Source organism: Chiloscyllium plagiosum, unplaced genomic scaffold, assembly GCF_037043375.1.
Source record: "Chiloscyllium plagiosum isolate Xiang-an unplaced genomic scaffold, Cpla_swu_hap1 HiC_scaffold_20, whole genome shotgun sequence".
Lineage (NCBI taxonomy): Eukaryota > Metazoa > Chordata > Chondrichthyes > Orectolobiformes > Hemiscylliidae > Chiloscyllium > Chiloscyllium plagiosum.
In genome coordinates this window covers 10928931-10950859 of record NW_028270158.1, presented here as the reverse complement: position 1 = coordinate 10950859, position 21929 = coordinate 10928931, and the positions used below count along the sequence as shown (strand labels likewise).

Sequence of the window (21929 nt, the reverse complement as noted above, 5' to 3'; positions counted from 1 at the left end):
ACGCTTGAGGCAGGTAACGCTTGAAGTGCTGGCCACCTGGGCAATTTTGGGAGTTTGTACACCTTCTCCAATGCCACAACTGTACCTCTGCACCTTCCAACAACGTCCATCGATGTGCTCGCTGCCTTCCCAAATGAACCTTCTTCATTTTGGTCATTCAAGACAAGTTTCTCCCATGCGTCAGCAGGGGATGTTTGAGCTCTTCAGGAGGCAGTGGGGACATCCCTAAACCATCGTCCTCCTGCCACCACCAAACTCTGAGAAAAACAGTTGCTTTGGGACTCTGGATTCAGACTTCTGAGAGCCCCACCCAGATGAACGGGTTTTGAGAGATTAGTGCCTTGACGCTGAGCGTGTTGAGTTGGGAGAGGACACTGCTATTGGACTGCCCTATCCTGCCATCAGATTTGGAGGATCTTGGGAGAGACTGGCTGCTGGTACCTCTCCAGGGTTCTGAGGTGCCTTTTGGAGATTGTTCAAGTGTCCAAACTGTATCAGAGTACAGCAACATAAAGGCAAATTGCTGGAAAATCTCAGCAGGCCTGGCAGCATCTGTGGAGAGAAAGCAGAGTTAATGTTTCTGGTTGAGTGAGCCTTCCTCAGACTGGGGGATCAGTAATGGCTGGTGATCCATGATCTAAGTCTGGAGTCACCTGAGCAGCACATTGAATGCGGTGATGAGTCTCTGGACCATTATAAATGGTGGTTTTCATGTGCAGCCAGAAGACAGTGTGACCATTGATTAAAGAATCAAGTGTTGCAACTAAATGCCTAAACTGCGAGCAGACTTGTGAAAACATTCACTTTCACAAGTGAAAACCACAGCTTGTGTGACTACAGTTTGAGAGGTCGTATATGTATTAGGTTACCTTGTGACATACCAGCCTAAGATTTATTTTTAAAATAAAAAAAACTTCCTAGGCATTGAAGACGCCTAAATAAAGGCCAACACACCAGGTTATAGTCCAACAGGTTTAATTGGAAGCACACTAGCTTTTGGAGCGTCACTCCTTCATCAGGTGGTAGTGATGAAGGAGCGTCGCTCCGAAAGCTAGTGTGCTTCAAATTAAACCTGTTGGACTATAACCTGGTGTTGTGTGATTTTTAACTTTGTCCACCCCAGTCCAACACCAGCTTCTCCACATCATAAATAAAGGCCAATTACCTTTCAGCATCAGGCATTGCTGGAGGAAGAAAGCTGTCCAGAAATTGGGCAAAGTTCTGGTGGTTCTGCTAGAGTTATTCATGTACGGGATGTGGGATGTTGCTTGGCCAGCCCTGCATTTATTGCCCGTTCCTAGTAGCCCTTGAGAAGGTGCTGCCTTCTTGAACCCGCTGTAGTCCATTTGATGCAGATAAACCCATAATGCTGTTAGGGAGAGAGTTTGAAATTTTGTTCCAGCAGCACTGACTAGGAACCCAACATTTCACTGGTTTCACATTGTTGTCTGGAAGAATTCGGTTTCAGTAATCTAGGTCGAAATGTCTCTGTAGCTTTTATAGTCACCCAGCAGTCACTGCAGTGTAAATTCATTGAAGTGGAAGTTCCAAAAGTAGCCTTTAGCTGTGAAGATACAGCCCAAACCTGCAGGGAGCTTCCTGTGAAGAAATAGTAACTGAGATTAGTTGGAAATTTGTTGTGAGCCAGTTTTCATGGCCTGCTATCATCCTGGAGAAAGTGAGGTCTGCAGATGCTGGAGATCAGAGATCGAGAGTGTGGTGCTGGAAAAGCACAGCCGGTCAGGCAGCATCTGAGGAGCAGGAGAATTGACGTTTCGGGCATAAGCCCTTCATCAGGAATGAGGGCGTGTGGGCCAAGCAGAGGGGTGGGGGCTGCTGAGAGATAAATGGGAGGGGGATGGGGCTGGGGGGAAAGTAGCTGGGAATGTGATAGGTAGATGGAGGAGGGGGTGAAGGTGAGAGGTCGGCGAGGAGGGTGGATAGGTGGGAAGGAAGATGGACAGGTCATGAGGGTGGTGCTGAGTTGGAGGCTCGGGACTGGGATAAGCTGGGGGGAGAGGCTGATGAAGGGCTTATGCCCGAAACGTCAACTCTCCTGCTCCTTGGATGCTGCCTAACCTGCTTTTCCAGCACCTCACTGTCGACTCTGATCTCATCCTGTCAACTTTGACACCTTCAATCTTCATCAACAGCTCACTGAACCTGATGGTGGTGGCACAATGAATCTTTGGGAGTCCTCGCCACAGACAGCTGGGGGGGAGGGGGGAGGGGTGGGGGGTGCGGAGTCTTTGTATATATTTAAAGGAGGGAGGGAGAGAAAGAAAGAAAGGTGGAAGTGAGGGATCAGTCTTGAATGGCCGAGCAAGTTCAAGGGGTTGAATGGCCTACTGTTCCTATCTGTCGGAGTCTTATTGCTGGACGAGCAATCCAGAGGCCGAGGTTATTGCTGTAGGTACATAGGTTCAAATCCTGCTGTGGTAGTTGGTGAAATTCAATTAATAAAGCTGGATCATAAAGCTAACGTTGATCATGCCAACTCTGATGGGTATTTAATTTTACTGATTGGTGAACCAGATGGATTTTCATAGTGTCCTTTTTTAAGGGAGAGAAATCTGCTGCCTTTACTGGGTCTAGCCTACATATAACTCTTTAATTGCCCTCTGGATTAGCCCAGTAAGCCACTCCCGTTCAGTAGGCACCAAGTAGTGACACCCAGGAAATAATTAAGAAAATGTCACCTGCCTCATCCAGTTATATCAGCCAATTCAAGCCTTGATGTCTACACGGAGAAAGTGAGGACATCAGAGATGCTGGAGATCAGAGTTGAGAGCATGGTGCTGGAAGAGCACAACAGGTCAGGCAGCATCCGAGGACCAGGAGAATCAACATTTCGGGCATAAGCCCTTCATGAAGAATGAGGCTTGTGGGCCAAGCAGGGGGGTGGGGGCTGCTGAGAGATAAATGGGAAGGGGGCAGGGCTAAGGGGGGAAGGTAACTGAGGGCGTGATAGGTAGATGAAGATGGGGGGGGTGGGGGTGATGGTGATAGGTCAGAGAGGAGAGTGTTGCGGATAGTTGGGAAGGAAGATGGATAGTTCAAGAGAGCGGTGCCGAGTTGGAAGGTTGGATCTGGAATAAGTGGGGGGGGGGGGGAAGAGATGGGAAACGAGGAAACTGGTGAGATCCACATTGAACCCATGTGGGTGCAGGATCCCAAGGTGGAAGATGAGGCGTTTTGTGCTGTCACAGTGTTCTTGAACATAGAAACTATTTTGTTCTCCATATTTTCATTACTTGTATTCAAAATTTTAGAAAAGTGGCAAACGTAGAATTTTAACCAGGCAGGCTAATGATCACCGGGAGCAGTCAGAAAATACCACAGTTATTTAACTCTGTGTAATATCCAGCAAATGTTGGGTATTTAACAATAGCAGTATTATTCTGGAAAACTTAATAACGTGACCCACGTCTCTGAGCTTAGTTTCGTTATGTTTCTGCTAAAGTAGCTGGTCTTTGGAAGAAGGGTCACTGGACCTGAAATGTGAACTTTGCTTTCTTTCCTCGGATGATGCCAGACCGCTGGAGCTTTCCCAGCCATTCCCGAAAGGGGCCCAAAACGAATCAGTCTGCCCAGACACGTGACAATCTGCACTGGCTCCCAGTCTGGCAACAGCTCCATTTTAAAGATCTCGCCCTACGCCTCCCAACCCTTTGTCGCTTTCCCCAGCCTCAGCAACCCTCCAACTCCAACCACTTGAGCACCGCCTGGTTTTGAGACTCAGTCATCAGTGACTGGACCTGGACCTGAAAGTCCTCCCCCACCATAAGCAGAAAATTACTGAAGATTGATTGGCACTTTCAAAATGAAGGCGTGGGAGAGGAATAGTAGAGATGTACAGTTCATGGATCAGTCTTGTGTATTGCCCTCTCCTAGTCACTCCATGCAGAACATCATCTAACCTCAAAACCCCTTCTAGTCCTCACTGCATCATCATAGAAATCCTACAATGTAGAAACAGGCCATTTGGCCCAACAAGACCTCCAAAGACTATCCCACCCAGACTCATTCCCACACCACTCTCTATATATTTACCCCTGACTAATGCACCTAGCCTATACATCCCTGGACACTATGGGCAATTTCTCCTGGCCAGTTCACCTAACCTGCACACCTTTGGATTGTGGGAGAAAACTAGAGCAAACCCACGCAGACACTGGGAGAATGTGCAAACTCCACACAGACAGTCACCCAAGGTGGGAATTGAACCCAGGTCCCTGATGCTGTGAGGCAGCAGTGCTAACCACTCAGCCACCATGCTGCATCATGCTTTCAATCCCAGAGCATCAACATAAGTAGATTGCAGAAAGCGGTCTTCAGTTTGCAGATCACCTGGGAGTTAGCTGAATAGGAAAGGCTTGGTCAGTCAATATTTGTTCGTACTTTGACAGAAAATAGCATTAATCTTATCGTCTTTCAATCTGTCCATAAACTCTTGACCTTTTCTCACCTCCTGTATCGAAATGAGTAGCAGGTGTATAAGTTGTGCACAGATCTCAGGGATTTAAAGGTCCTCAGGTTTTGAAGAGGCTGATCTCCTTGTTCAAGGATTGATGTTCCACCCTGAACCTCATGGAGTATATCTGATGAAGGAGCAGTGCTCCGAAAGCTGCTGCTTCCAAATAAACCTGTTGGACTATAACCTGGTGTTGGGGGATTTTTAACTTTTGCGAAAGTGAGGTCTGCAGATGCTGGAGATCAGAGTCGAGAGTGCGGTGCTGGAAAAGCACAGCAGGTCAGGCAGCATCCGAGGAGCAGGAGAATTCACATTTCAGGCATTAGTCCTTCATCAGGACTTTTATCTTTGTCCACCTCAGTCCAACACCTGCATCTCCACATCATGGCTACTTCGTGAAGGACATCCCTGTCAAGTAGACTCTATCTAAGAAACACACAGCTGGGAAGTAAGTTGTTTCTTCAAAATGTAACTCAACCACGTTAGTTTGCTCTTGTTGCAGGGGCTGGGGATAAATAAAAAAACCTTTGAACCTAGTCTTTTTAATACAAGTTTCCTGATGTCCCAAAACAATAGTGAGGGAAAATAAAACTCCTCTGGAGCTCTCTACCCTCAAAGTGGTGGGAGCAAAGCTCTTGAATTTTTTTTAAGGCTGAGGGCAGAGGGGGACAGGAGATAGGTGGAAGCTGAAGTAACCAGAATCTTTACTGAATGGCAGAACAGGCTCAAGGGGCTGAGTGGCCTACTCCCTGCTCCTAAACCATACGGAAAACAATGCCATTTTTCAGAATGGATTTAGCCAGAATAATATTGCTCAGTTCTCTTGGATTACACCTTGACAGCCAGATTAAAATTTAACGCCATTAAATAAAACTTCAGTTGTTGCTGGTTTAGGGGAACCTCATTGCATCCCTTGCACCTGTTGTAACATTCTGCATAAAGTATAGTCTGAAGATTTCCATGCTCTTGAAGACCCAAATGTGATATATAATTTGTACATGTTTATAAAGCTCTTTTTAGGGGAGGGGCCAGGCATACAAACCATGCAAAAAATGCATTGGGTGTGTCCACCACAACATACTAAAAGAGGGTGTTGAAACCTGTCGAACTTCTACACATTGTTTAACTGTTTGTGAACTAGAATTTCAATATGTGTCACCGAGAAAGTGGTACCAATGGCAGCTTGGTTATCTGACTGAAAGCACCCACACCTGTTGGAGTGAAGTGGTTGCATGCTTGTAGTCACAGTTGAGAGTTCCCCACCCTCCTATTTATCTCTCAGCCCTCTTCCCCCTCCACATTCCTGATAAAGGGCTTGTGCCTGAAATGTCGACTCTCCTGCTTCTTGGATGCTGCCTGACCTGCTGTGCTTTTCCAGCACCACACTTTTTGACTCTGACTCTCCAGCATCTGCAGTCCTCACTTTCTCCTAGCTGTTGAACAAGAAAAGACACAGAATGAGAGTGAGTGCTAAACCAATATAATGTGCTTTGCATCCATTGAGAAAGCCCCCAAATCTCCCCCATATGTTAACTGAGTCTCTGACATTTCATTACTGTGACCATTTAATTAAGAACTTAATTAAACTGGTTCCTGATCAGTTCTGAATCTCTGTGATTTACATTACCAGGGGAAGCCCTGACTTGGCTAGTTCTTAGTCACAATGGCAAATGCTTTTGCCAAAGCCATATAATCATTTCGCTGTCCATCTGAATGTTGTCCTGTGGCTACCCTGGGTTCACTGATCTCCGTGTAGAGTCTGAGGCAGTGTAAAGTGTTACAGGCCCTTTGAGAGAGGTGATTTATTTGTATCACCAAGTTCACTCCTGAATGTTTCAATACATCAGTGAGGCAATCCTGCTGCAAATTCTGACCCAATCTCTTACCCATATTCTTGTCATCCCTCCAAACCGAAACCCCATTTACAAAGACAGACGCAGCTCCTGTGACCTGTGAAGTTCACATCTGAATTTGTTTTCCTTACATATACTTTATTCATAATGTTTGTGAAAGTACATTCTAAAATATTTCAACTTGAATGTTTTGGAGAGTGCAATAAAATTCACCTTATCTCCACATAGCACATTCCACTCTTGGGTGTCTCAATTTCATCATAACGCCCTTTAATATTTATGATATGCATAGCATGTAAGCAGCATATTGCTCAGATTTCTTTTTTTTTGTATGGACTTAGAATCATAGAATCAGGCCATTTGGCCCAACAAATCCACCCAACCCTCCAAAGAGTATCCCACCCAGACCCATTTCCTTACCCTATTACTAATGCATCTACTATGGGGCAATTTAGCATGGCCAATTCACCTGCCCTGCACATCTTTGGACTGTGGGAGGAAACTGGAGCACCCCGAGGCAACCCACACAGACACTGGGAGAATGTTCTGTGTGGAGTTGGTATCGAATCCCGGTCCCAGGCGCTGTGAAGCAGCAGTGCTAACCACTGAGCCACCGTGACTTCTGCGGTCCTGTTCCAGGATTGGAAATCAATGCAGCAAATGGCATTGCACGGTGACCAGTGTGCATGGACCCTCAGAGCTTTGAGGGAACATTGTGTGTAAAGTGTAAAGCCGAACAGCAAATCATCGCAAACTGAAAATTATGAGAATGTGCTAGAGCTAAACTTTTCAGTCTACAGCGTGTTCCACACTGATGTGCCTCTGTTTAATTCCATGACTTTTGAAATTTATCTCAAAATGTTATTGGATTTATAGAGCTGCATGTCACAGAGGCACACCAATCACATGATAGATGTCACCTTGGCTTCGTCTCAAACCTGCAAGACACATCTTGTCGGTGTTTAGAAAATTCACATTGATTTGGAAATTGGAAACATTGGGATGTTCTAAAGTGTGCACACACTGGAGGAGCTTAGGAATGAGTTTGCGATGGTCTCTCTGATCACCAGCTCCCATTGGACAGGAAGAACAGGTACTTGGACAAGGTACCTACCGTTTACTGGCACTGTAGCCTAGCAACAGGTGCATTCAAGAGGAAGGCAGAGGAGAGTGGGGAAGAAAATTGGCAACAAAGAAATCTCCGGTGTGAGTCTGCACATATTGGATTAAAGTACCATTTTATCCACATACTGAATAAAACTGGTTTAAACAGACTTGTGGATTTTGTGTATGTCGATGTTATGTTCAAGTTATGATGCATGTTTAATGTACCTCAAATGTTAGAAGTAGTAATTTAAGAAGTTCAGGCACCTTGTTTAAGTACCAGTGTCTGACCTTGTGTGTTGAGGACAGGGATGTTATGCTGAAGCTGTACAAAAGCTCCGTTAGAATTAGGTCGCATGTACTCACATGAGTAAGGTGACAAGTTTACAAAGTTGACCCTTACAGTGCCATCTTTGGTACCAAGGTATTCAGGAATAAATTAGAAAAAGCAAAAAAATAAAAAGTCCCGCATGACAGACTTTTGCACCATCTTAGGTACAAATTGTATCCAAGTACAAAAGTTTAGGAACCAATTAGAAGAATAAAAAAATAAAAATTTCAGAAGTACAGTCCTTCCAGATGAGTCCCACACTGGCCTCCAGTTCTCGCTGTGCCTCACCTCGAGTCCGCAGTACACCACAGCCGGATTATTATGTGCAGTTTGGAAGCCACGCTATAACAAGGGAGAGGATAACACTGGAGAGAGTGCCGAGGAGATTTACCAGAATTTCAGTTATGAAGAGAAATTGGACTGACTGGGCTTGTTTTCCTTTTGAGCAGAGGAGATTGAGGTGGAATATGACCGAACATCAACCATAAAAAAGTACAGCACAGTACAGGCACTTTGGCCCTCCATGTCATTGCAGCCTTTTATCCTACTCTAAGATAAAACTAACTTACATACGTTTCATTGTATTATCATCCATGTGCCTATCCAAGAGTTGTATAAATGGCCCTGACTCCACAACCACTGCTGGCACTACATTCCACGCATCCACCACAGTCTGTGTAAAGAACGTCCCTCTGACTTCTCCCCTAAACCTTCCTCCAATCACCTTAAAATTATGCCCATCATGACAGCCATTTCCTCCCTGGGAAAATGTCTCTGGCTATTCACTCTATCTAGGCCTCTCAACATCTTGTACACCTCTATCAAGTCACCACTCATCCTCCTTGCTCCAATGAGAAAAGCCCTAGCTCCCTCAACCTTTCTTCATAAGACATGCCCTCCAGTCCAGGCAGCATCCTGGTAAATCTCTTCTCTAAAGCTTCCACATCCTTCCTATAATGAGATGTGTAAAATAATGAGGGGCACAGATAGGGGAGGAAGGAAGCAACTTTGGCCCTTGCTCGAGGGATCAGTGACCAAGCGGCATTGGTTTAAGGTGAGGGGCAGAGGTTTAGAGGATATTTGGGGAAAGACATTTGCCACTCGGAGGATAGTGAGAATCTACGAGCCCACTGCTTTAAGGTTAGTGGAGCATAAACCCTCCTCATATCGAGGAGGTATTCAGATGGTTACTTGCGATGCCAAAGCATGCAGGGCCATGGGCCAAGTGCTGGGAGTAGTTGGGGGCTTGTTTTTGACTCGCACAGGTTCAATGGGCTGAAGGGATTTTTTTTCTGTGCTGTAGGTCTGTACGACCAGGGTACAGGGACAGATTTCAGAATGTTTAGAACAATTAAATCTCGTTTGGGGAAGTTTTAAAAGGCTGTTCATTTTCAATAGGATTTCTGTTCTTGTCTGTTTCTTCTCCCAACCAGGATATCAATTTGGGATATTTTTGGAGAGATAACTTATGCCCGTTCATATACAAAAAGAAAACACTATTTTAATCTGGTGCCTCTCATGTCATCATGCATGCCAAAGCATTTTACAGTCAATCAAGTACTTTCTCTCAAACTTCTGCCTGACTTTAGCAAATTGTGCACAGCAGGATTCCAACGAACAGCAATGTGATAATTACCAGATCATCATCTCGAGCCAAATGCGTACGACCTAAACGCCGATGTGATGAGTTGTTTAAAAAATAACTCTGGCTCAGGGTGAAAAGGGGAAGGATTTGTTCAAGTTGTTAATTATAAATGTGGGAGACCATTTTATCCAAATCTGCCCATCAAAAGACTGTTGAGACAAAGATGAGGAAATCGGCGTTCTCCAATCTGGTATTGAGAGTTAGAAAGTAACATTGACTGCTGTATGAAAGCAACATTGTGTTGAATTCCGTGGGTTTCCTATCCAAGAGATTGAGTTAAAGTTCCCGGATGAAGTGCTTATGCCCGAAACATCGATTCTTTTTTTTTTTCCCCTGCTCCTCGGATGCTGCCTGACCAGCTGTGCTTTTCCAGTTCTACACTCTCGACTCTGACCGCCCTTTTAAACTTGCCTTCAGTCCAAGTCATCCATGCCAACCAGATATCCTAACCTAATCTAGTCTCATTTGCCAGCATTTGGCCCATATCCCTCCCAACCCTTCCTAATCATATACCCGTCCAGATGCTTTTAAAATGTTCTATTTGTACCAGCCTCCACCACTTCCTCTGGCAGCTCATTCCATACACGTACCATCCTCTGCTTGGAACAAATCATCTATTAGATCCCTTTTAAATCTTTCCCCTCTTACTCTAAATCTATGCCCTCTAGTTCTGGACTCCCCCTCCCAAGGGAAAAGACTTTGTCTATTTATCTTATCCACGCTCCTCATGATTTTATAAATCTCTAATAGCATGGAAACACACCCTTCGGTCCAACTCATCCATGCTGACCATGGGTGGGAAAACAATCGAAAGATCTAATGGGACATGTTGGCCAAATGTGAAAAAATACGAGTGCTGCTTCACAGACTGATATCCCCATTGCACCAACAACTGTATGGCAGCACAAGCTAAACCAGGCAGTATCTGCTGAAGTGCTGGTCCCAATAATTAACACCTCGAAATGGAAATAATCTGAAGATTGTAACATTCTGACGTGGCTGGACAGACTAGATTCAGGGAGGGTGTTTCCCTGGTTGGGCAGTCTAGAACTAGGGGGACAGTCTCACGATCCAGGGTAGGACTGAGATGAGGAAACATTTCTTCACTCAGAGAGTGGTAAAACTGTGGATGTTTAAAAATCCCTTCATAGGATATAGGAATCCCTGACTAGACCAATGTTTATTGCCCAACCCTAATTCTCGAATCAACCACATTTGCCGTGGGTCTGGAGTCACGTGTAAGCCACACCAGGTGAGCACGGGGCAGTTCCTGTCCCTAAAGGACATTGGTGAACCAGCTGGATTTTTCATCGCAAAAGGAGGCTTGGTCACTGAGCATATTCCAGAAAGAGATTGATGGATCTTAGATATTAAAGGCATCAAGCAGTATGGAGAGAAAGTGAGGATATGGTGTTAAATAGAGGAGCAGCCACATCATACTGAATGGTGGAGCAGGGCATTGACTGTTTCCTTTGGCAATCTGTCCCATTGTGGAATTATCTGGGGAATAAAGATTTTTGGGAAACTATTCTGGTCAAGAATAGTCTTTGTGGTTAGTGTCAATGACTTCCTTGTGCAATTAAGAATTAAAGTTATTGAAGGAAATAATGAAACAATGAGGATTAAACAAATTCTATTACCATATTCATAAATGGCAATATGAAAGTCTACTCCTGTTCCTGCTTTAATGTAGTTTCACTAGACAGCTAAAATGAATACTTTACTAGATGTTTAAAGACAGTAGAGCACCGTCGAATTCCCATTACATCCAAAACACTGGGTGGAAAAGTTGTCAAACTGCATTCTAAGGGAGCCACTAATTAAATGTTTGGTTGTCATAGTGATTACCAATCAAGTACTGCAGCAAATTCTGGGATTGACATTGTTTGGCAGATGGGGTCATTTGATACATTGTTGAGATTACGCAGAGATGTCTCTAAATAGATATGGGTTTAATTATATTTTAACATAGTGCCAAGGCTGGCGTTGAGACTTGTATTGAACAATGGGTTGTTACTTGGGAAAAGCAGATTGGATCTTGAAATGCAAATTCAGGACAGCCTTTTGGCTCGAGTAGTTGAACCAGACTGACAGGCCTGTTCAGGTAGTTGATGAAGGAGCGGCATTCCGAAAGCAAGTGCTTCCAAATAAACCTGTTGGACTATAACCTGGTGTTGTGTGATTTTTAACTTTGTATACCCCAGCCCAACACCGGCATCCCCAAATCGCATCTGCTTTAGAGTTTATAAAATCACCTCGTTTCGTGGCAATATAGTCTAGGATGACCACGCTAGGAGGAAATTATAGAGGCAAGTGGACTGATTTCCTTTTCTACTTTCTCAGTTCTGTTTATTGTTGTATGGGATGTGGGTGCTACAGGCAGGGACACTGTTGGTTGACTGTCGTTGTCCAGAATTGAAGTGGCTGGCTAAACATTTTAGAGTGCTGTCAAACATCAACCACATTGCTTTGGGACTGAAGTCATAAAGTCAGAGTCATCCAGCGCGGAAACAGACCCTTCGGTCCAACCAGCCCATGCCGAACAAAATCCCAAGCTAAACTGGTCCCACCTGCCTGCTCCTGGCCCATATCCTTCCAAACCTTTCCTATTCATGTACTTATCCAAATGTCTTTTAAACATTGTAATTGTACCCACTTCCACCACTTCCTCAAGAAGTTCATTCTACACACGAACCACTCTATGTCAAAAATAAATTGCCCCTCGTGTCTCTTTTAAAATCCTCTCTTCTCACCTTAAAAATATGCCCCCTTGTCTTGAGTACCCCGATACTTGGGAAGAGACAACTACCCTTAAGCCTATCTATACCCCTCACGATTTTATAAACCACTATAAGGTCACCTCTCAACATTTCTACACTCCGATGGGAAAAGTCCCAACCTGTCTAGCCATTCAGATGTAATCCACAGGAATAGGAGTTAGGCCATTCAACCCCTTGAGCCTGTTCTGACATTCAGTTATATCATGGTGGATCCAAGGTTCAACGCCATATATCTGTCTTTGTCCCATGTGCGTTAATACCTTAATACAGGCTGGGTAAGGGCAGCAGATCTCTTTGACTGAAGGACATTAATGAATCTGATTTTTATAATTGATAATGGCTACGTGGTCACCATTAGTCTAGCTTTTAGTTCTTGTTCTTTCTTTATCAAATTCAAATTTTGTTGTCTGTCATGGTGGGATTTGAATCCACATACCCAAAGCATCATCCAATACCAGGCAGGCCATTGTTTTATGTAGGAAACTGGGATCCACAAGTAGCACAGGTGCTGCTTCACTGAAGAGTTGTCAAATCTCCTGACAGCGGGCTTTGTCCAACATTCCATAGGATCTTGTTCAATTGCTAATGTTTTCTGATGTTTGGACTTTTTCTCCACCTTCAATGTTCTTCTAATTAAAGTCCACAAACCACTGCCCTCACTGTTTATTTTGTTATAAACAAAGCCCTGAAGAAGGGCTCATGCCCGAAACGTCGATTCTCCTGCTCCTTGGATGCTGCCTGACCTGCTGCGCTTTTCCAGCAACACATTTTCAGCTCTGATCTCCAGCATCTGCAGCCCTCACTTTCTCCTAGAGTCTTAAGGGACATATACGTGAATGTGGATTTGGGTCTGGAGCTTACTACTTGCCAGGCGTCTGCAGTTAATTCAAGGTTTCCAGAATAAATAATTCCAGATTTATGGAATTCCAAATAAACCTGTTGGACTGGAACCTGGTGTTGTGTGAGTTTTAAACTTTGGCCACCCCAGTCCAACAGGGGCACCTCCACATCAAGTTTCTTCAAAGGGCCAAATAGCCAGCTTCCACGCTCCAGGGATTCCGTGAAACCAGATGATTGAGGAACATCAATCTTTGTGCTTGATGTTGGGGAGAGTCCGAGGGAAGCAAGTTTCTCTGAAGTCACAGGGAGGAGTGAGTCGAAGAGAAGGTTGTGAGGAATTTTGATTTCACCGCAATGGTGTTGTAGGAAGGTGATGTTTTGGGAGGTGAGACTGGAACTTCGAAACGCTGGGAAAAGGAAATTCAGAAGAACGTGATAGTATCCAAGAGTGAGAGAGTTTGAAGAGGAGGAAGTCAAGTCTCAGAATTCCAGCAGAGAAGAGCCTCCAAGATTATATAAAAAAAAGAATATTCAAAGTTTTGAGAGGTTGGGACTTTGTAGAGAGAGCCCACAAAGACGGCAAAGGTTGCCTTGTTAAGGGAGCTCCTGCTTTTACAGAAAGCTACAATTAACCATCCCATCACAGCATGCCTGTGTCTTGTGCTTTGTCTCCAGTACCCCAGCTTATGTGGAGCAGGAGAATCGACGGTTCAGGCATAAGCCCTTCATCAGGAATTCCTGCTCCTTGGATGCTGCCTGACCTGCTGTGCTTTTCCAGCACCACACTCTCGACTCTGATCTCCAGCATCTGCAGTCCTTTCCCCAATTTCCAGAACCTTTCCAGTGCCAGTCCTTTCCCCAATTTGTACAATGAATTTAATTTATATAGCAACTTTTGGGAGGTAGTGAAATGAATGGGCTTCATGGGACCACACCCCAAACCACATAAGGAGCTATTAGGACACAAGACCAAAGGCTTGGTCAAAGAGTTATGACTTTCGGGAGTGTCTCGAAGGAGGAAGGAGAATTTGAGAGGTTTAGGGTGGGAATTCCAGAGTGTGGGCCTTCGCAACTGGAAGCTCTGCCCTCAACTTACAGCAATTTAAAATCCACAAGAGGCCAGATTGGAGGAGTGATTGGGCAGGAGGCGATTACAGAGATAGTGGGGCAAAGGGGAGGCAGGATTTCAAACCAGGATGAAAATGGTAAAATCACGGTGGCGCTCCAGTAGGAATCATTGCAGGTTTGAGAGCTTGGAGTTAATGAGTGAAGTTAGGGCACGGATAGCAGTGTATTGGCTGAACTCTGTTTCACAGCTGACCCAAAATGAGAAACCGACCAGGGGTACGTTGGAATGCCAAATCTGGAGTTAACCAAGGTATGGCGTAACGTTAGAGCAACATAGACAGAGGCTGTGTGATAGCTTAGTGGAGATCTCCTTTCCTATGTCTTGTGGTCACGGTTTAACACAGAAATGTGTTCAGGCTCAACATTTTCTACCTCATTTAGTCATTTGTCAAAATCATTAAGGTGTCTGCTCTTTGGGCATGGGCAATAAATGTCTGAGATGCCCACATAGGGGAGGTACTGATGTAGTGGTGGAGTCACTGGCTTTTGCAGTGCAGTGGCAGTGTTCCTTTCACTGTGCTAGAAGATTCAGATTCAAGATTAAAAATCACACAACACCAGGTTATAGTCCAACGGATTTATTTGGAAGCACTAGCTTTCGGAGCGCTGCTCCTTCATCAAGTGGTTGTGAAGAATAAGATTGTAAGACACAGAATTTATAGCAAAAGTTTACAGTGTGATGTATCTGAAATTATATATTGAAAAAGACCTGGCTTGTTTATTAAGTCTCGCATCTTTTAAAATGATCATGTTGGTTTCAGTTCTTTCATATACAACTTTGTACACCCCAGTCCAACACCAGCATCTCCAGATTCAAGATGCACTTGCTGCAGAGGTGTGTGATGTCATCTTCAAACAAGTTGATTAATGAATATCTAAGTTCACCGAACTGGTAATCCAGAACTTTTAGGCGAACATTCTGGGGACATGAGTTCAAAACCCACTGTGGCAGAAGGGGGAAGTATTGAATTCAGTCAAATTCTGTGATAAAAAGCTGGCTTAATGTCGATTTGCCATAAAAACCCATCTCGTTCACTGATGCCCTTTGTAAAGAAGGAAACTTGGTTTGACCTACATGTGACTCCAGATGCACTGTCATGGGGTTGACTCTTAATTGCAATTATGATGGGCAAGGAATGTTAGCCAAGCGATCCCACATTCCACGAATGAATATTAAGAAACTTCCCGAGGATACATATTTAAGAACAGTTGGCCATCTGGTTCCATTTTTTCCCATAATTCAGTCCCCTGACACAAGAGATTAGTCTCATTTCTCTTCATTGATTCCTAAGTTTAGATCTTGCCTTTATGCCTCATTGGAATTTTAAAGGCATCAGACGAGAAATCAGGACTTACACTCCACTGATTTGCTGGTGGATCCACTTTCTGTCTGCTTTCATTGCTGCTGGGTCATGACTGGGCACAGTCAGTGTCAAACCCATCATTACTGCCAGATCTTTCCCAGCCTTTCCTCTCAACAGTATTCAGTGTGTAAACTACCTCTTGCATTCTAATCCATCCAATCCGGTTTATAAAATCATGAGGGGCCATGAATAAGGTGAATAGCTTTTTCCTGAGGTGAGGGAGTCCAAAACTAGAGGGCATAGGTTTAGGGTGAGAGGGGAAAGCTTTAAAAGGGATCTAAGGGGAAATTCTTTCACACACAGGGTGGATCATGTGTGAACTGAGCTGCCAGAGGAAGTAGTGGATGCAGGTACAGTTACAACATTTATAGAATCCCTACAGTTTGGGAATAGGCCCTTCGGCCCAACAAGTTCACACCGACCCTCCGAAGAGTAAAGCACTCAGACCCATTCCCCTACCCTATATTTACCCCTAACTAATGCACCTAACCTACACATCCCTGAACACTATGGGGCAATTTAGCATGGCCAATCCACCTCTTTGGACTGTGGGAGGAAACCAGAGCACCTGGAGGCAACCCACACAGACATGGGGAGAATGTGCAAACTCCACACAACAGTTGCCCGAGTCTGGAGTTGAGCCCAGGTTCCTGGCGCTGTGAGGCAGCAGTGCTAACCACTGTGCAGCCCTAGAAGATCTTTGTTGAAACTTTATTGCTGGAACAGCACAGCAGGTCAGGCAGCATCCAGGAACAGGAGATTCGACGTTTCGGGCACAGGCCCTTCTTCAGGCCCTTCTCCTAGAAGATCTTTGGAAAGATACATGAATATAAAGGGCTATAGATGGATATGGGCTAAGTGCAGGCAAGTGGACTGGTTAGTTTGGGAAACTTGGTTGGCGTGGATTGGTTGGACCAATGGGCCTGTTCCTGTGCTGTATGACTCTGTGTGACTCATTCCATGCTTAATGCTCATAAATCTTGGGCCTCTCCATTAGACTTTAATGCCTCTCTGCCCTGCTAACCCCAGTAATTTACTAAGATCATGAAACTGTTGGCCTATAACCTGGTGTTGTGATTTTTAACTTTGTCCATCCCAATCCAACACCGGCTCCCCCATATCGTGGAAACCCAACTGATGGTTAGGAATTATTGGGATAATTGTCAGCACAAAGGTTTCAGGAGTAACGTTTGAAAAACGAATGGAATTTGGTAACTCTGGTTGAGGTCAGGGGACATGGTGACAGCAAGAATTGTGACAGGAAAAGAACAAGAACAACTTACCAAATTTAAGTAGCGCCTTTAATTGAAGGAAGTTTTATGGTGAAACTTCTGAAAGGCAGTCAGTACGGGGATGAAACCACAGCCAATCTTTGCTTGGTATAAATTTGCGAATGATGCCAGGTATGAACCTCCTAACTCAATACCAACCCGATGTTAGTAAGTGTCTTTTCACGTGTGATAAAGTAGCCAATCAATGCCCTGCAAATATTGATAATTAACCTCAATCTGCCTAATCCATCCTAACCTGTGCACCCCTGAACACCATGGGGCAATTTAGCTTGGCCAATTCATCCTAACCTGCACACCCCTGAACACCATGGGGCAATTTAGCTTGGCCAATTCATCCTAACCTGCACACCCCTGAACACCATGGGGCAATTTAGCTTGGCCAATTCATCCTAACCTGCACACCCCTGAACACCATGGGGCAATTTAGCTTGGCCAATTCATCCTAACCTGCACACCCCTGAACACCATGGGGCAATTTAGCTTGGCCAATCCATCCTAACCTGCACACCCCTGAACACCATGGGCAATTTAGCTTGGCCAATTCATCCTAACCCGCACACCCCTGAACACGATGGGGCAATTTAGCTTGGCCAATCCATCCTAACCCGCACACCCCTGAACACCATGGGCAATTTAGCTTGGCCAATTCATCCTAACCCGCACACCCCTGAACACCATGGGGCAATTTAGCTTGGCCAATCCATCCTAACCCGCACACCATGGGGCAATTTAGCATGGCCAATCCACCCTAACCTGCACATCTTTGGACTGTGGGAGGAAACTGGAGCACCTGGAGGAAACCCACACAGGCACTGGGAGAATGTGCAAACTCCACACGGACAGTCGCCCGAGGCTGGAATTCAGAACAAAGTGTGACAAAGGGATACATAAGGCGAGATTGGACATTTGATGGTTCCTTCTCTCAGCTGGTATATTGTGAATAGCTTTGGGGCTGTTATTGAAGGAAAGATATACAAGCATTGGAGACAGGCCAGACCTCACTGTGCTGGTCTAGTATTCACTAGATATGGAGGGACTGTCTTATGTGGAAAAGTTGGGTAAGGTGGGCCTGTACTCATCGGCATTTAGAATGAGAGGGAGTCTTATCATATATACACAGTTCTTGGAACACTAAATAAGATAGTTGTGGAGACGCTGGTTCTCCATGCAGGGAGTCTCTGACCAAGGGACGTAATCTCAGAATGAGGGATTGTAAATTTAAAGCTGGGATGAGGAGGAATGTCCGCTCTGAGGATAGTGAATCTGGGGAATTCTTTACTACAAAGGGCTGGGTCATTTAGCACCACACCTTTTGACTCTGATCTCTAGTTCAGACAGCATCTGCAGTCCTAACTGTCTCCTTTAAACCTATGTCAACCTCTCCCTGCAGCAGGCCACTGTCCCTGCCTGTTTCAAGAGGCCAACTCCATCCCTGTGCCTGAGAAGGTTCATGCAGCATGTCTCAATGACTACCGCCCAGTGGCCCTAACTTCGGTGATCATGAAGTGCATTGAAAGACTGGTATTAATCAACTCCAGCCTCCCCACTACTCTTTGAGGAGAAAGTGAGGTCTGCAGATGCTGGAGATCAGAGCTGGAAATGTGTTGCTGGAAAAGCGCAGCAGGTCAGGCAGCATCCAGGGAACAGAAGAATCAACGTTTCGGGCATAAGCCCTTCTTCAGGACCTGCTGCGCTTTTCCAGCAACACATTTCCAGCTCCCCACTACTCTTGACCCACTCCAATTTGCCGATCGGACCAACAGATCCATGCCAGATGCCATATCACTTGCCCTTCACTCTTCCTGAGAACATCTTGACACCAAGAACAGCTATGTAAGAATACTACTCATTGACTACAGTTCAGCCTTCAACACAATTATTCCCTCGAGACTGATTACTAAACTTAGTGATCTCGGACTAAGCCCCACTCTCTGCAACTGGATCCCCAGTTACCTGACTCACAGGCCACAATCAGTGAAGACTGGGGATAATATTTCATCCTCACTAACACTCAACACTGGAGCCCTCAGGGGTGCGTACTCAGCCCCCTACTGTACTCACTGTGTCGCCAAATACCAGACTAATGCCATTTACAAGTTCACTGATTACACCACCATAGTTGGTCGAATTTCAGATGGCAACGGAACAAACTACAGACGGGAGGTGGAAGACTTGAAAAATGGTGCGCTGAGAACAACCTGGCTCTCAATGCTGGCAAAACCAAGGAACTCATTTTTTTCTTTACTTAGAGAGTAGTAAGGGTATGGAATGCTTTGCCTGCAACGGTAGTAGGTTTGCCAACTTTATGTACATTTAAGTCGTCATTGGACAAGCATATGGACATACATAGAATAGTGTAGGTTAGATGGGCTTCAGATTGGTATGACTGGTTGGCGCAACATCGAGGGCCGAAGGGCCTGTACTGCGCTGTAATGTTCTATGTATGAACCTTTCCTGGACAGTCTTCAATGCAGGACTGCTTTTCCTTCAAGGAAAATGGATTGGGAGGTAATTAGTCAGAGACCAATCTACCTGAATCTGAATCACTTCTTCAGAATGTGGGTTCCAGTGCTCAGCACAGATTGCACTTCATTGGTCTATTAATGCCCATCTGTCTATATCGACGTTTCAAAGCACTTCGTAAAGTAGGGAATCTGACAGTTTGCACACAGCAAGCTCCCACAGACAAAAAGAAGTGTGATAATAATCAGATAATCCATTGTTGTGAATTTGATTGAGGGATAAGAATTGGTCAGCACACCAATGCCCACGGAATGGTACCATGGGTTCCAAGTGTCCAACCAAGGAAGCAAACGGGGCTATAGTTTATTGTCACTCTGAGATGGGGAGCATTTGAGAAAGTAGCACTGTAGTGGAGTGTCTGCCTTGGCTTTGTACTCCGGTCTTTGAGTGGGATTATATATAGGATTCCTGGAAATTTTCTGGGAAATGCACATGTCATAGTCATAGAGGTATACAGCCATGGAAACTGACATACGTCCCTACATTTATGGGAGATGGCGACAAAATGTACAAGTATTCGTAGTAGCACAAGTGTGGATAAGAGCTCCCTGTTTTACTCTACAGTGATCTTGCAGTAAGTGCCTACACAAGGTCAGCATTAATATTGCTAATAATTTGTATGAAATTGAGAAAATGCAGGAATGGGTTAGAATTTGTAGATCGGGGTATATCACATTTACTGAAAATTGCACTCTGCATTTTGTCCTCTCAAGGCTACCATGCATACACACAATCAGAAGGAGTCTGGTAAGAGACAGTGAATTTTTCTAATTCCACCTGTTTCTGACTGAATATATAACCATTTTCTTCCCAAGAACGTAACACGTCGATCAAGTAATACCCAGAACTTTCTGGTTGTAGAACATATTTCCCTCTTTCCCAAATAACCCACAGAAAAGAAATTTGCTCGAGTTTAGGTTTTGGATTTGGAATTGCTCCTTGTCCTGCTTGGGTTTGAGTGATGATTGAGCTGCTGTGAGTGTTTGAGGGTGATACAGATGTGCACAATGTACCACGGGAGGAGCTACAAAACAGCAGCAGCGACGCACTGTTGTATGTTGGAGCTTTGCATGTGTGAATTAGCTACAACATTCCCTACACTATAACAGCAACTGACTGCACTTCCTAAGTACATTTACTGGCTGCAAAGCTCTCTGAGACACGTAGTGTTTGTGAAAAGTGCTATTCTAGTGCAAATCCTTCTCTCTTTCATTGACCCTGCTTCTAGACCCCTGCCCAAATTTGGAACAATGACTACTCCCTTGAGGACATTTTCCTAAATACGAGTTGTTCATTTCTGGAGAAAATGGAGTTGGATGTGAGAATGATGTATTTCCATCTCAGTTCATACCGTGCTAGCTATCCTCAACTGATGGGATCCACCAACTCTTGTCTTTCACCATCTTGTGAAGGGGAGAAAATGCGTTCCAGCATCTTGCAGTGTAGCTGAGAACTTACTGACTGTGTATACACACCTCTTGTTTCCTGTGTAATACAATAGTTCCCTTCATCTGTTACAGGAAGGTACCTTCAAAGCTCTCACAACTGATCGAGCGACTGCAAGTGAACGCAGATGATGTGGAGAAGAATATCTACAAGGTGGAGGAATGCCTACTCCAGGTAAGTTTTCAATTAATAACTGCTCAAAGAATGGCCTGGTGTCCATACTAATTTGGTTTTCTCCATTTCAGTGGTTCTCAATGGGTTACACCCTGTTCTAAAGTCTTGTGTTGGTTGATATGGGTGTGGGTGCGTTTGACATTTCTTTCTTTCATTATCTCCCTGCAGATATATCCTCGTGAAACCCCACCCTGTATTGTGTTAATCCTAACACTCAGAGGTGCTCAGAGGGAACTGGAGTTATTGATTTATAGCATTAGCTCTTTTTCAGCCAATTGCTTGTCACCATTAGTCATTTTAATAATTTAAGAATGAGTCAACCCGTACTCTGTTTAAGATGCATGCACTAATTTAACGTTACTCAGAGCCTATTCTCAGTGATTCTGTGGGGAGTAGCTGAAGTACAAGTTCCAGTTGTTTCACAATCATTGAATTTGTCAAAATCTCTGGGCGAGTCTCAATTCATTTTCATTTGCATACAATTATTTCAATGCTGTTGTTAATGCAGTTTTCATTCACTGGTTTTAAATGGGTTATGGATTTTTTTCTAGAAGGGACTTACAAATAAACAAAATACATCGGCTTAACTTAATCAAAGGATATTAAGGCCATCTAAATAAAAAACAGTGCTGGAAACACTCTAGACATCTCCTGACAGAAGTGATGAGTTCATATTAAGCCTGGGTAGACCCGGTGCCAAAATGCGTCCGTGAGATTACTTAGGGTCTCCATTTTTTTAATTGCAAAAGATATACTTTATTCATTAAAAAGTCTACAATCATAGCTAATAAAGCAACTCAGTCCAGTCATTGCGTATCAAGCAAAACAGCCATCAGCATTTGATATTCCCTGGAGTTTCTGAAACCATTTCTTGCTCAAGCAGGACAGTAGTTATGGACATTGAGGCGAAGATTGTAATCTTAAATTAGGAAACTGACTAGATTAGATTAGATTACTTACAGGCCCAACAAGTCC

The 21929-nt window shown here is 44.4% G+C and overlaps 1 protein-coding gene across 1 annotated transcript in view; it reads left to right on the top strand.

Moving 5' to 3' along the window:
• Positions 1-21929, top strand: part of ppl (periplakin) — an 86440-nt gene that overhangs the window by 9722 nt on the left and 54789 nt on the right. The window contains exon 2 of the mRNA XM_087998061.1: positions 20855-20954. Coding sequence (XP_087854187.1) covers positions 20855-20954 — 100 coding nt within the window. The remainder of the gene's footprint in view (positions 1-20854; positions 20955-21929) is intronic.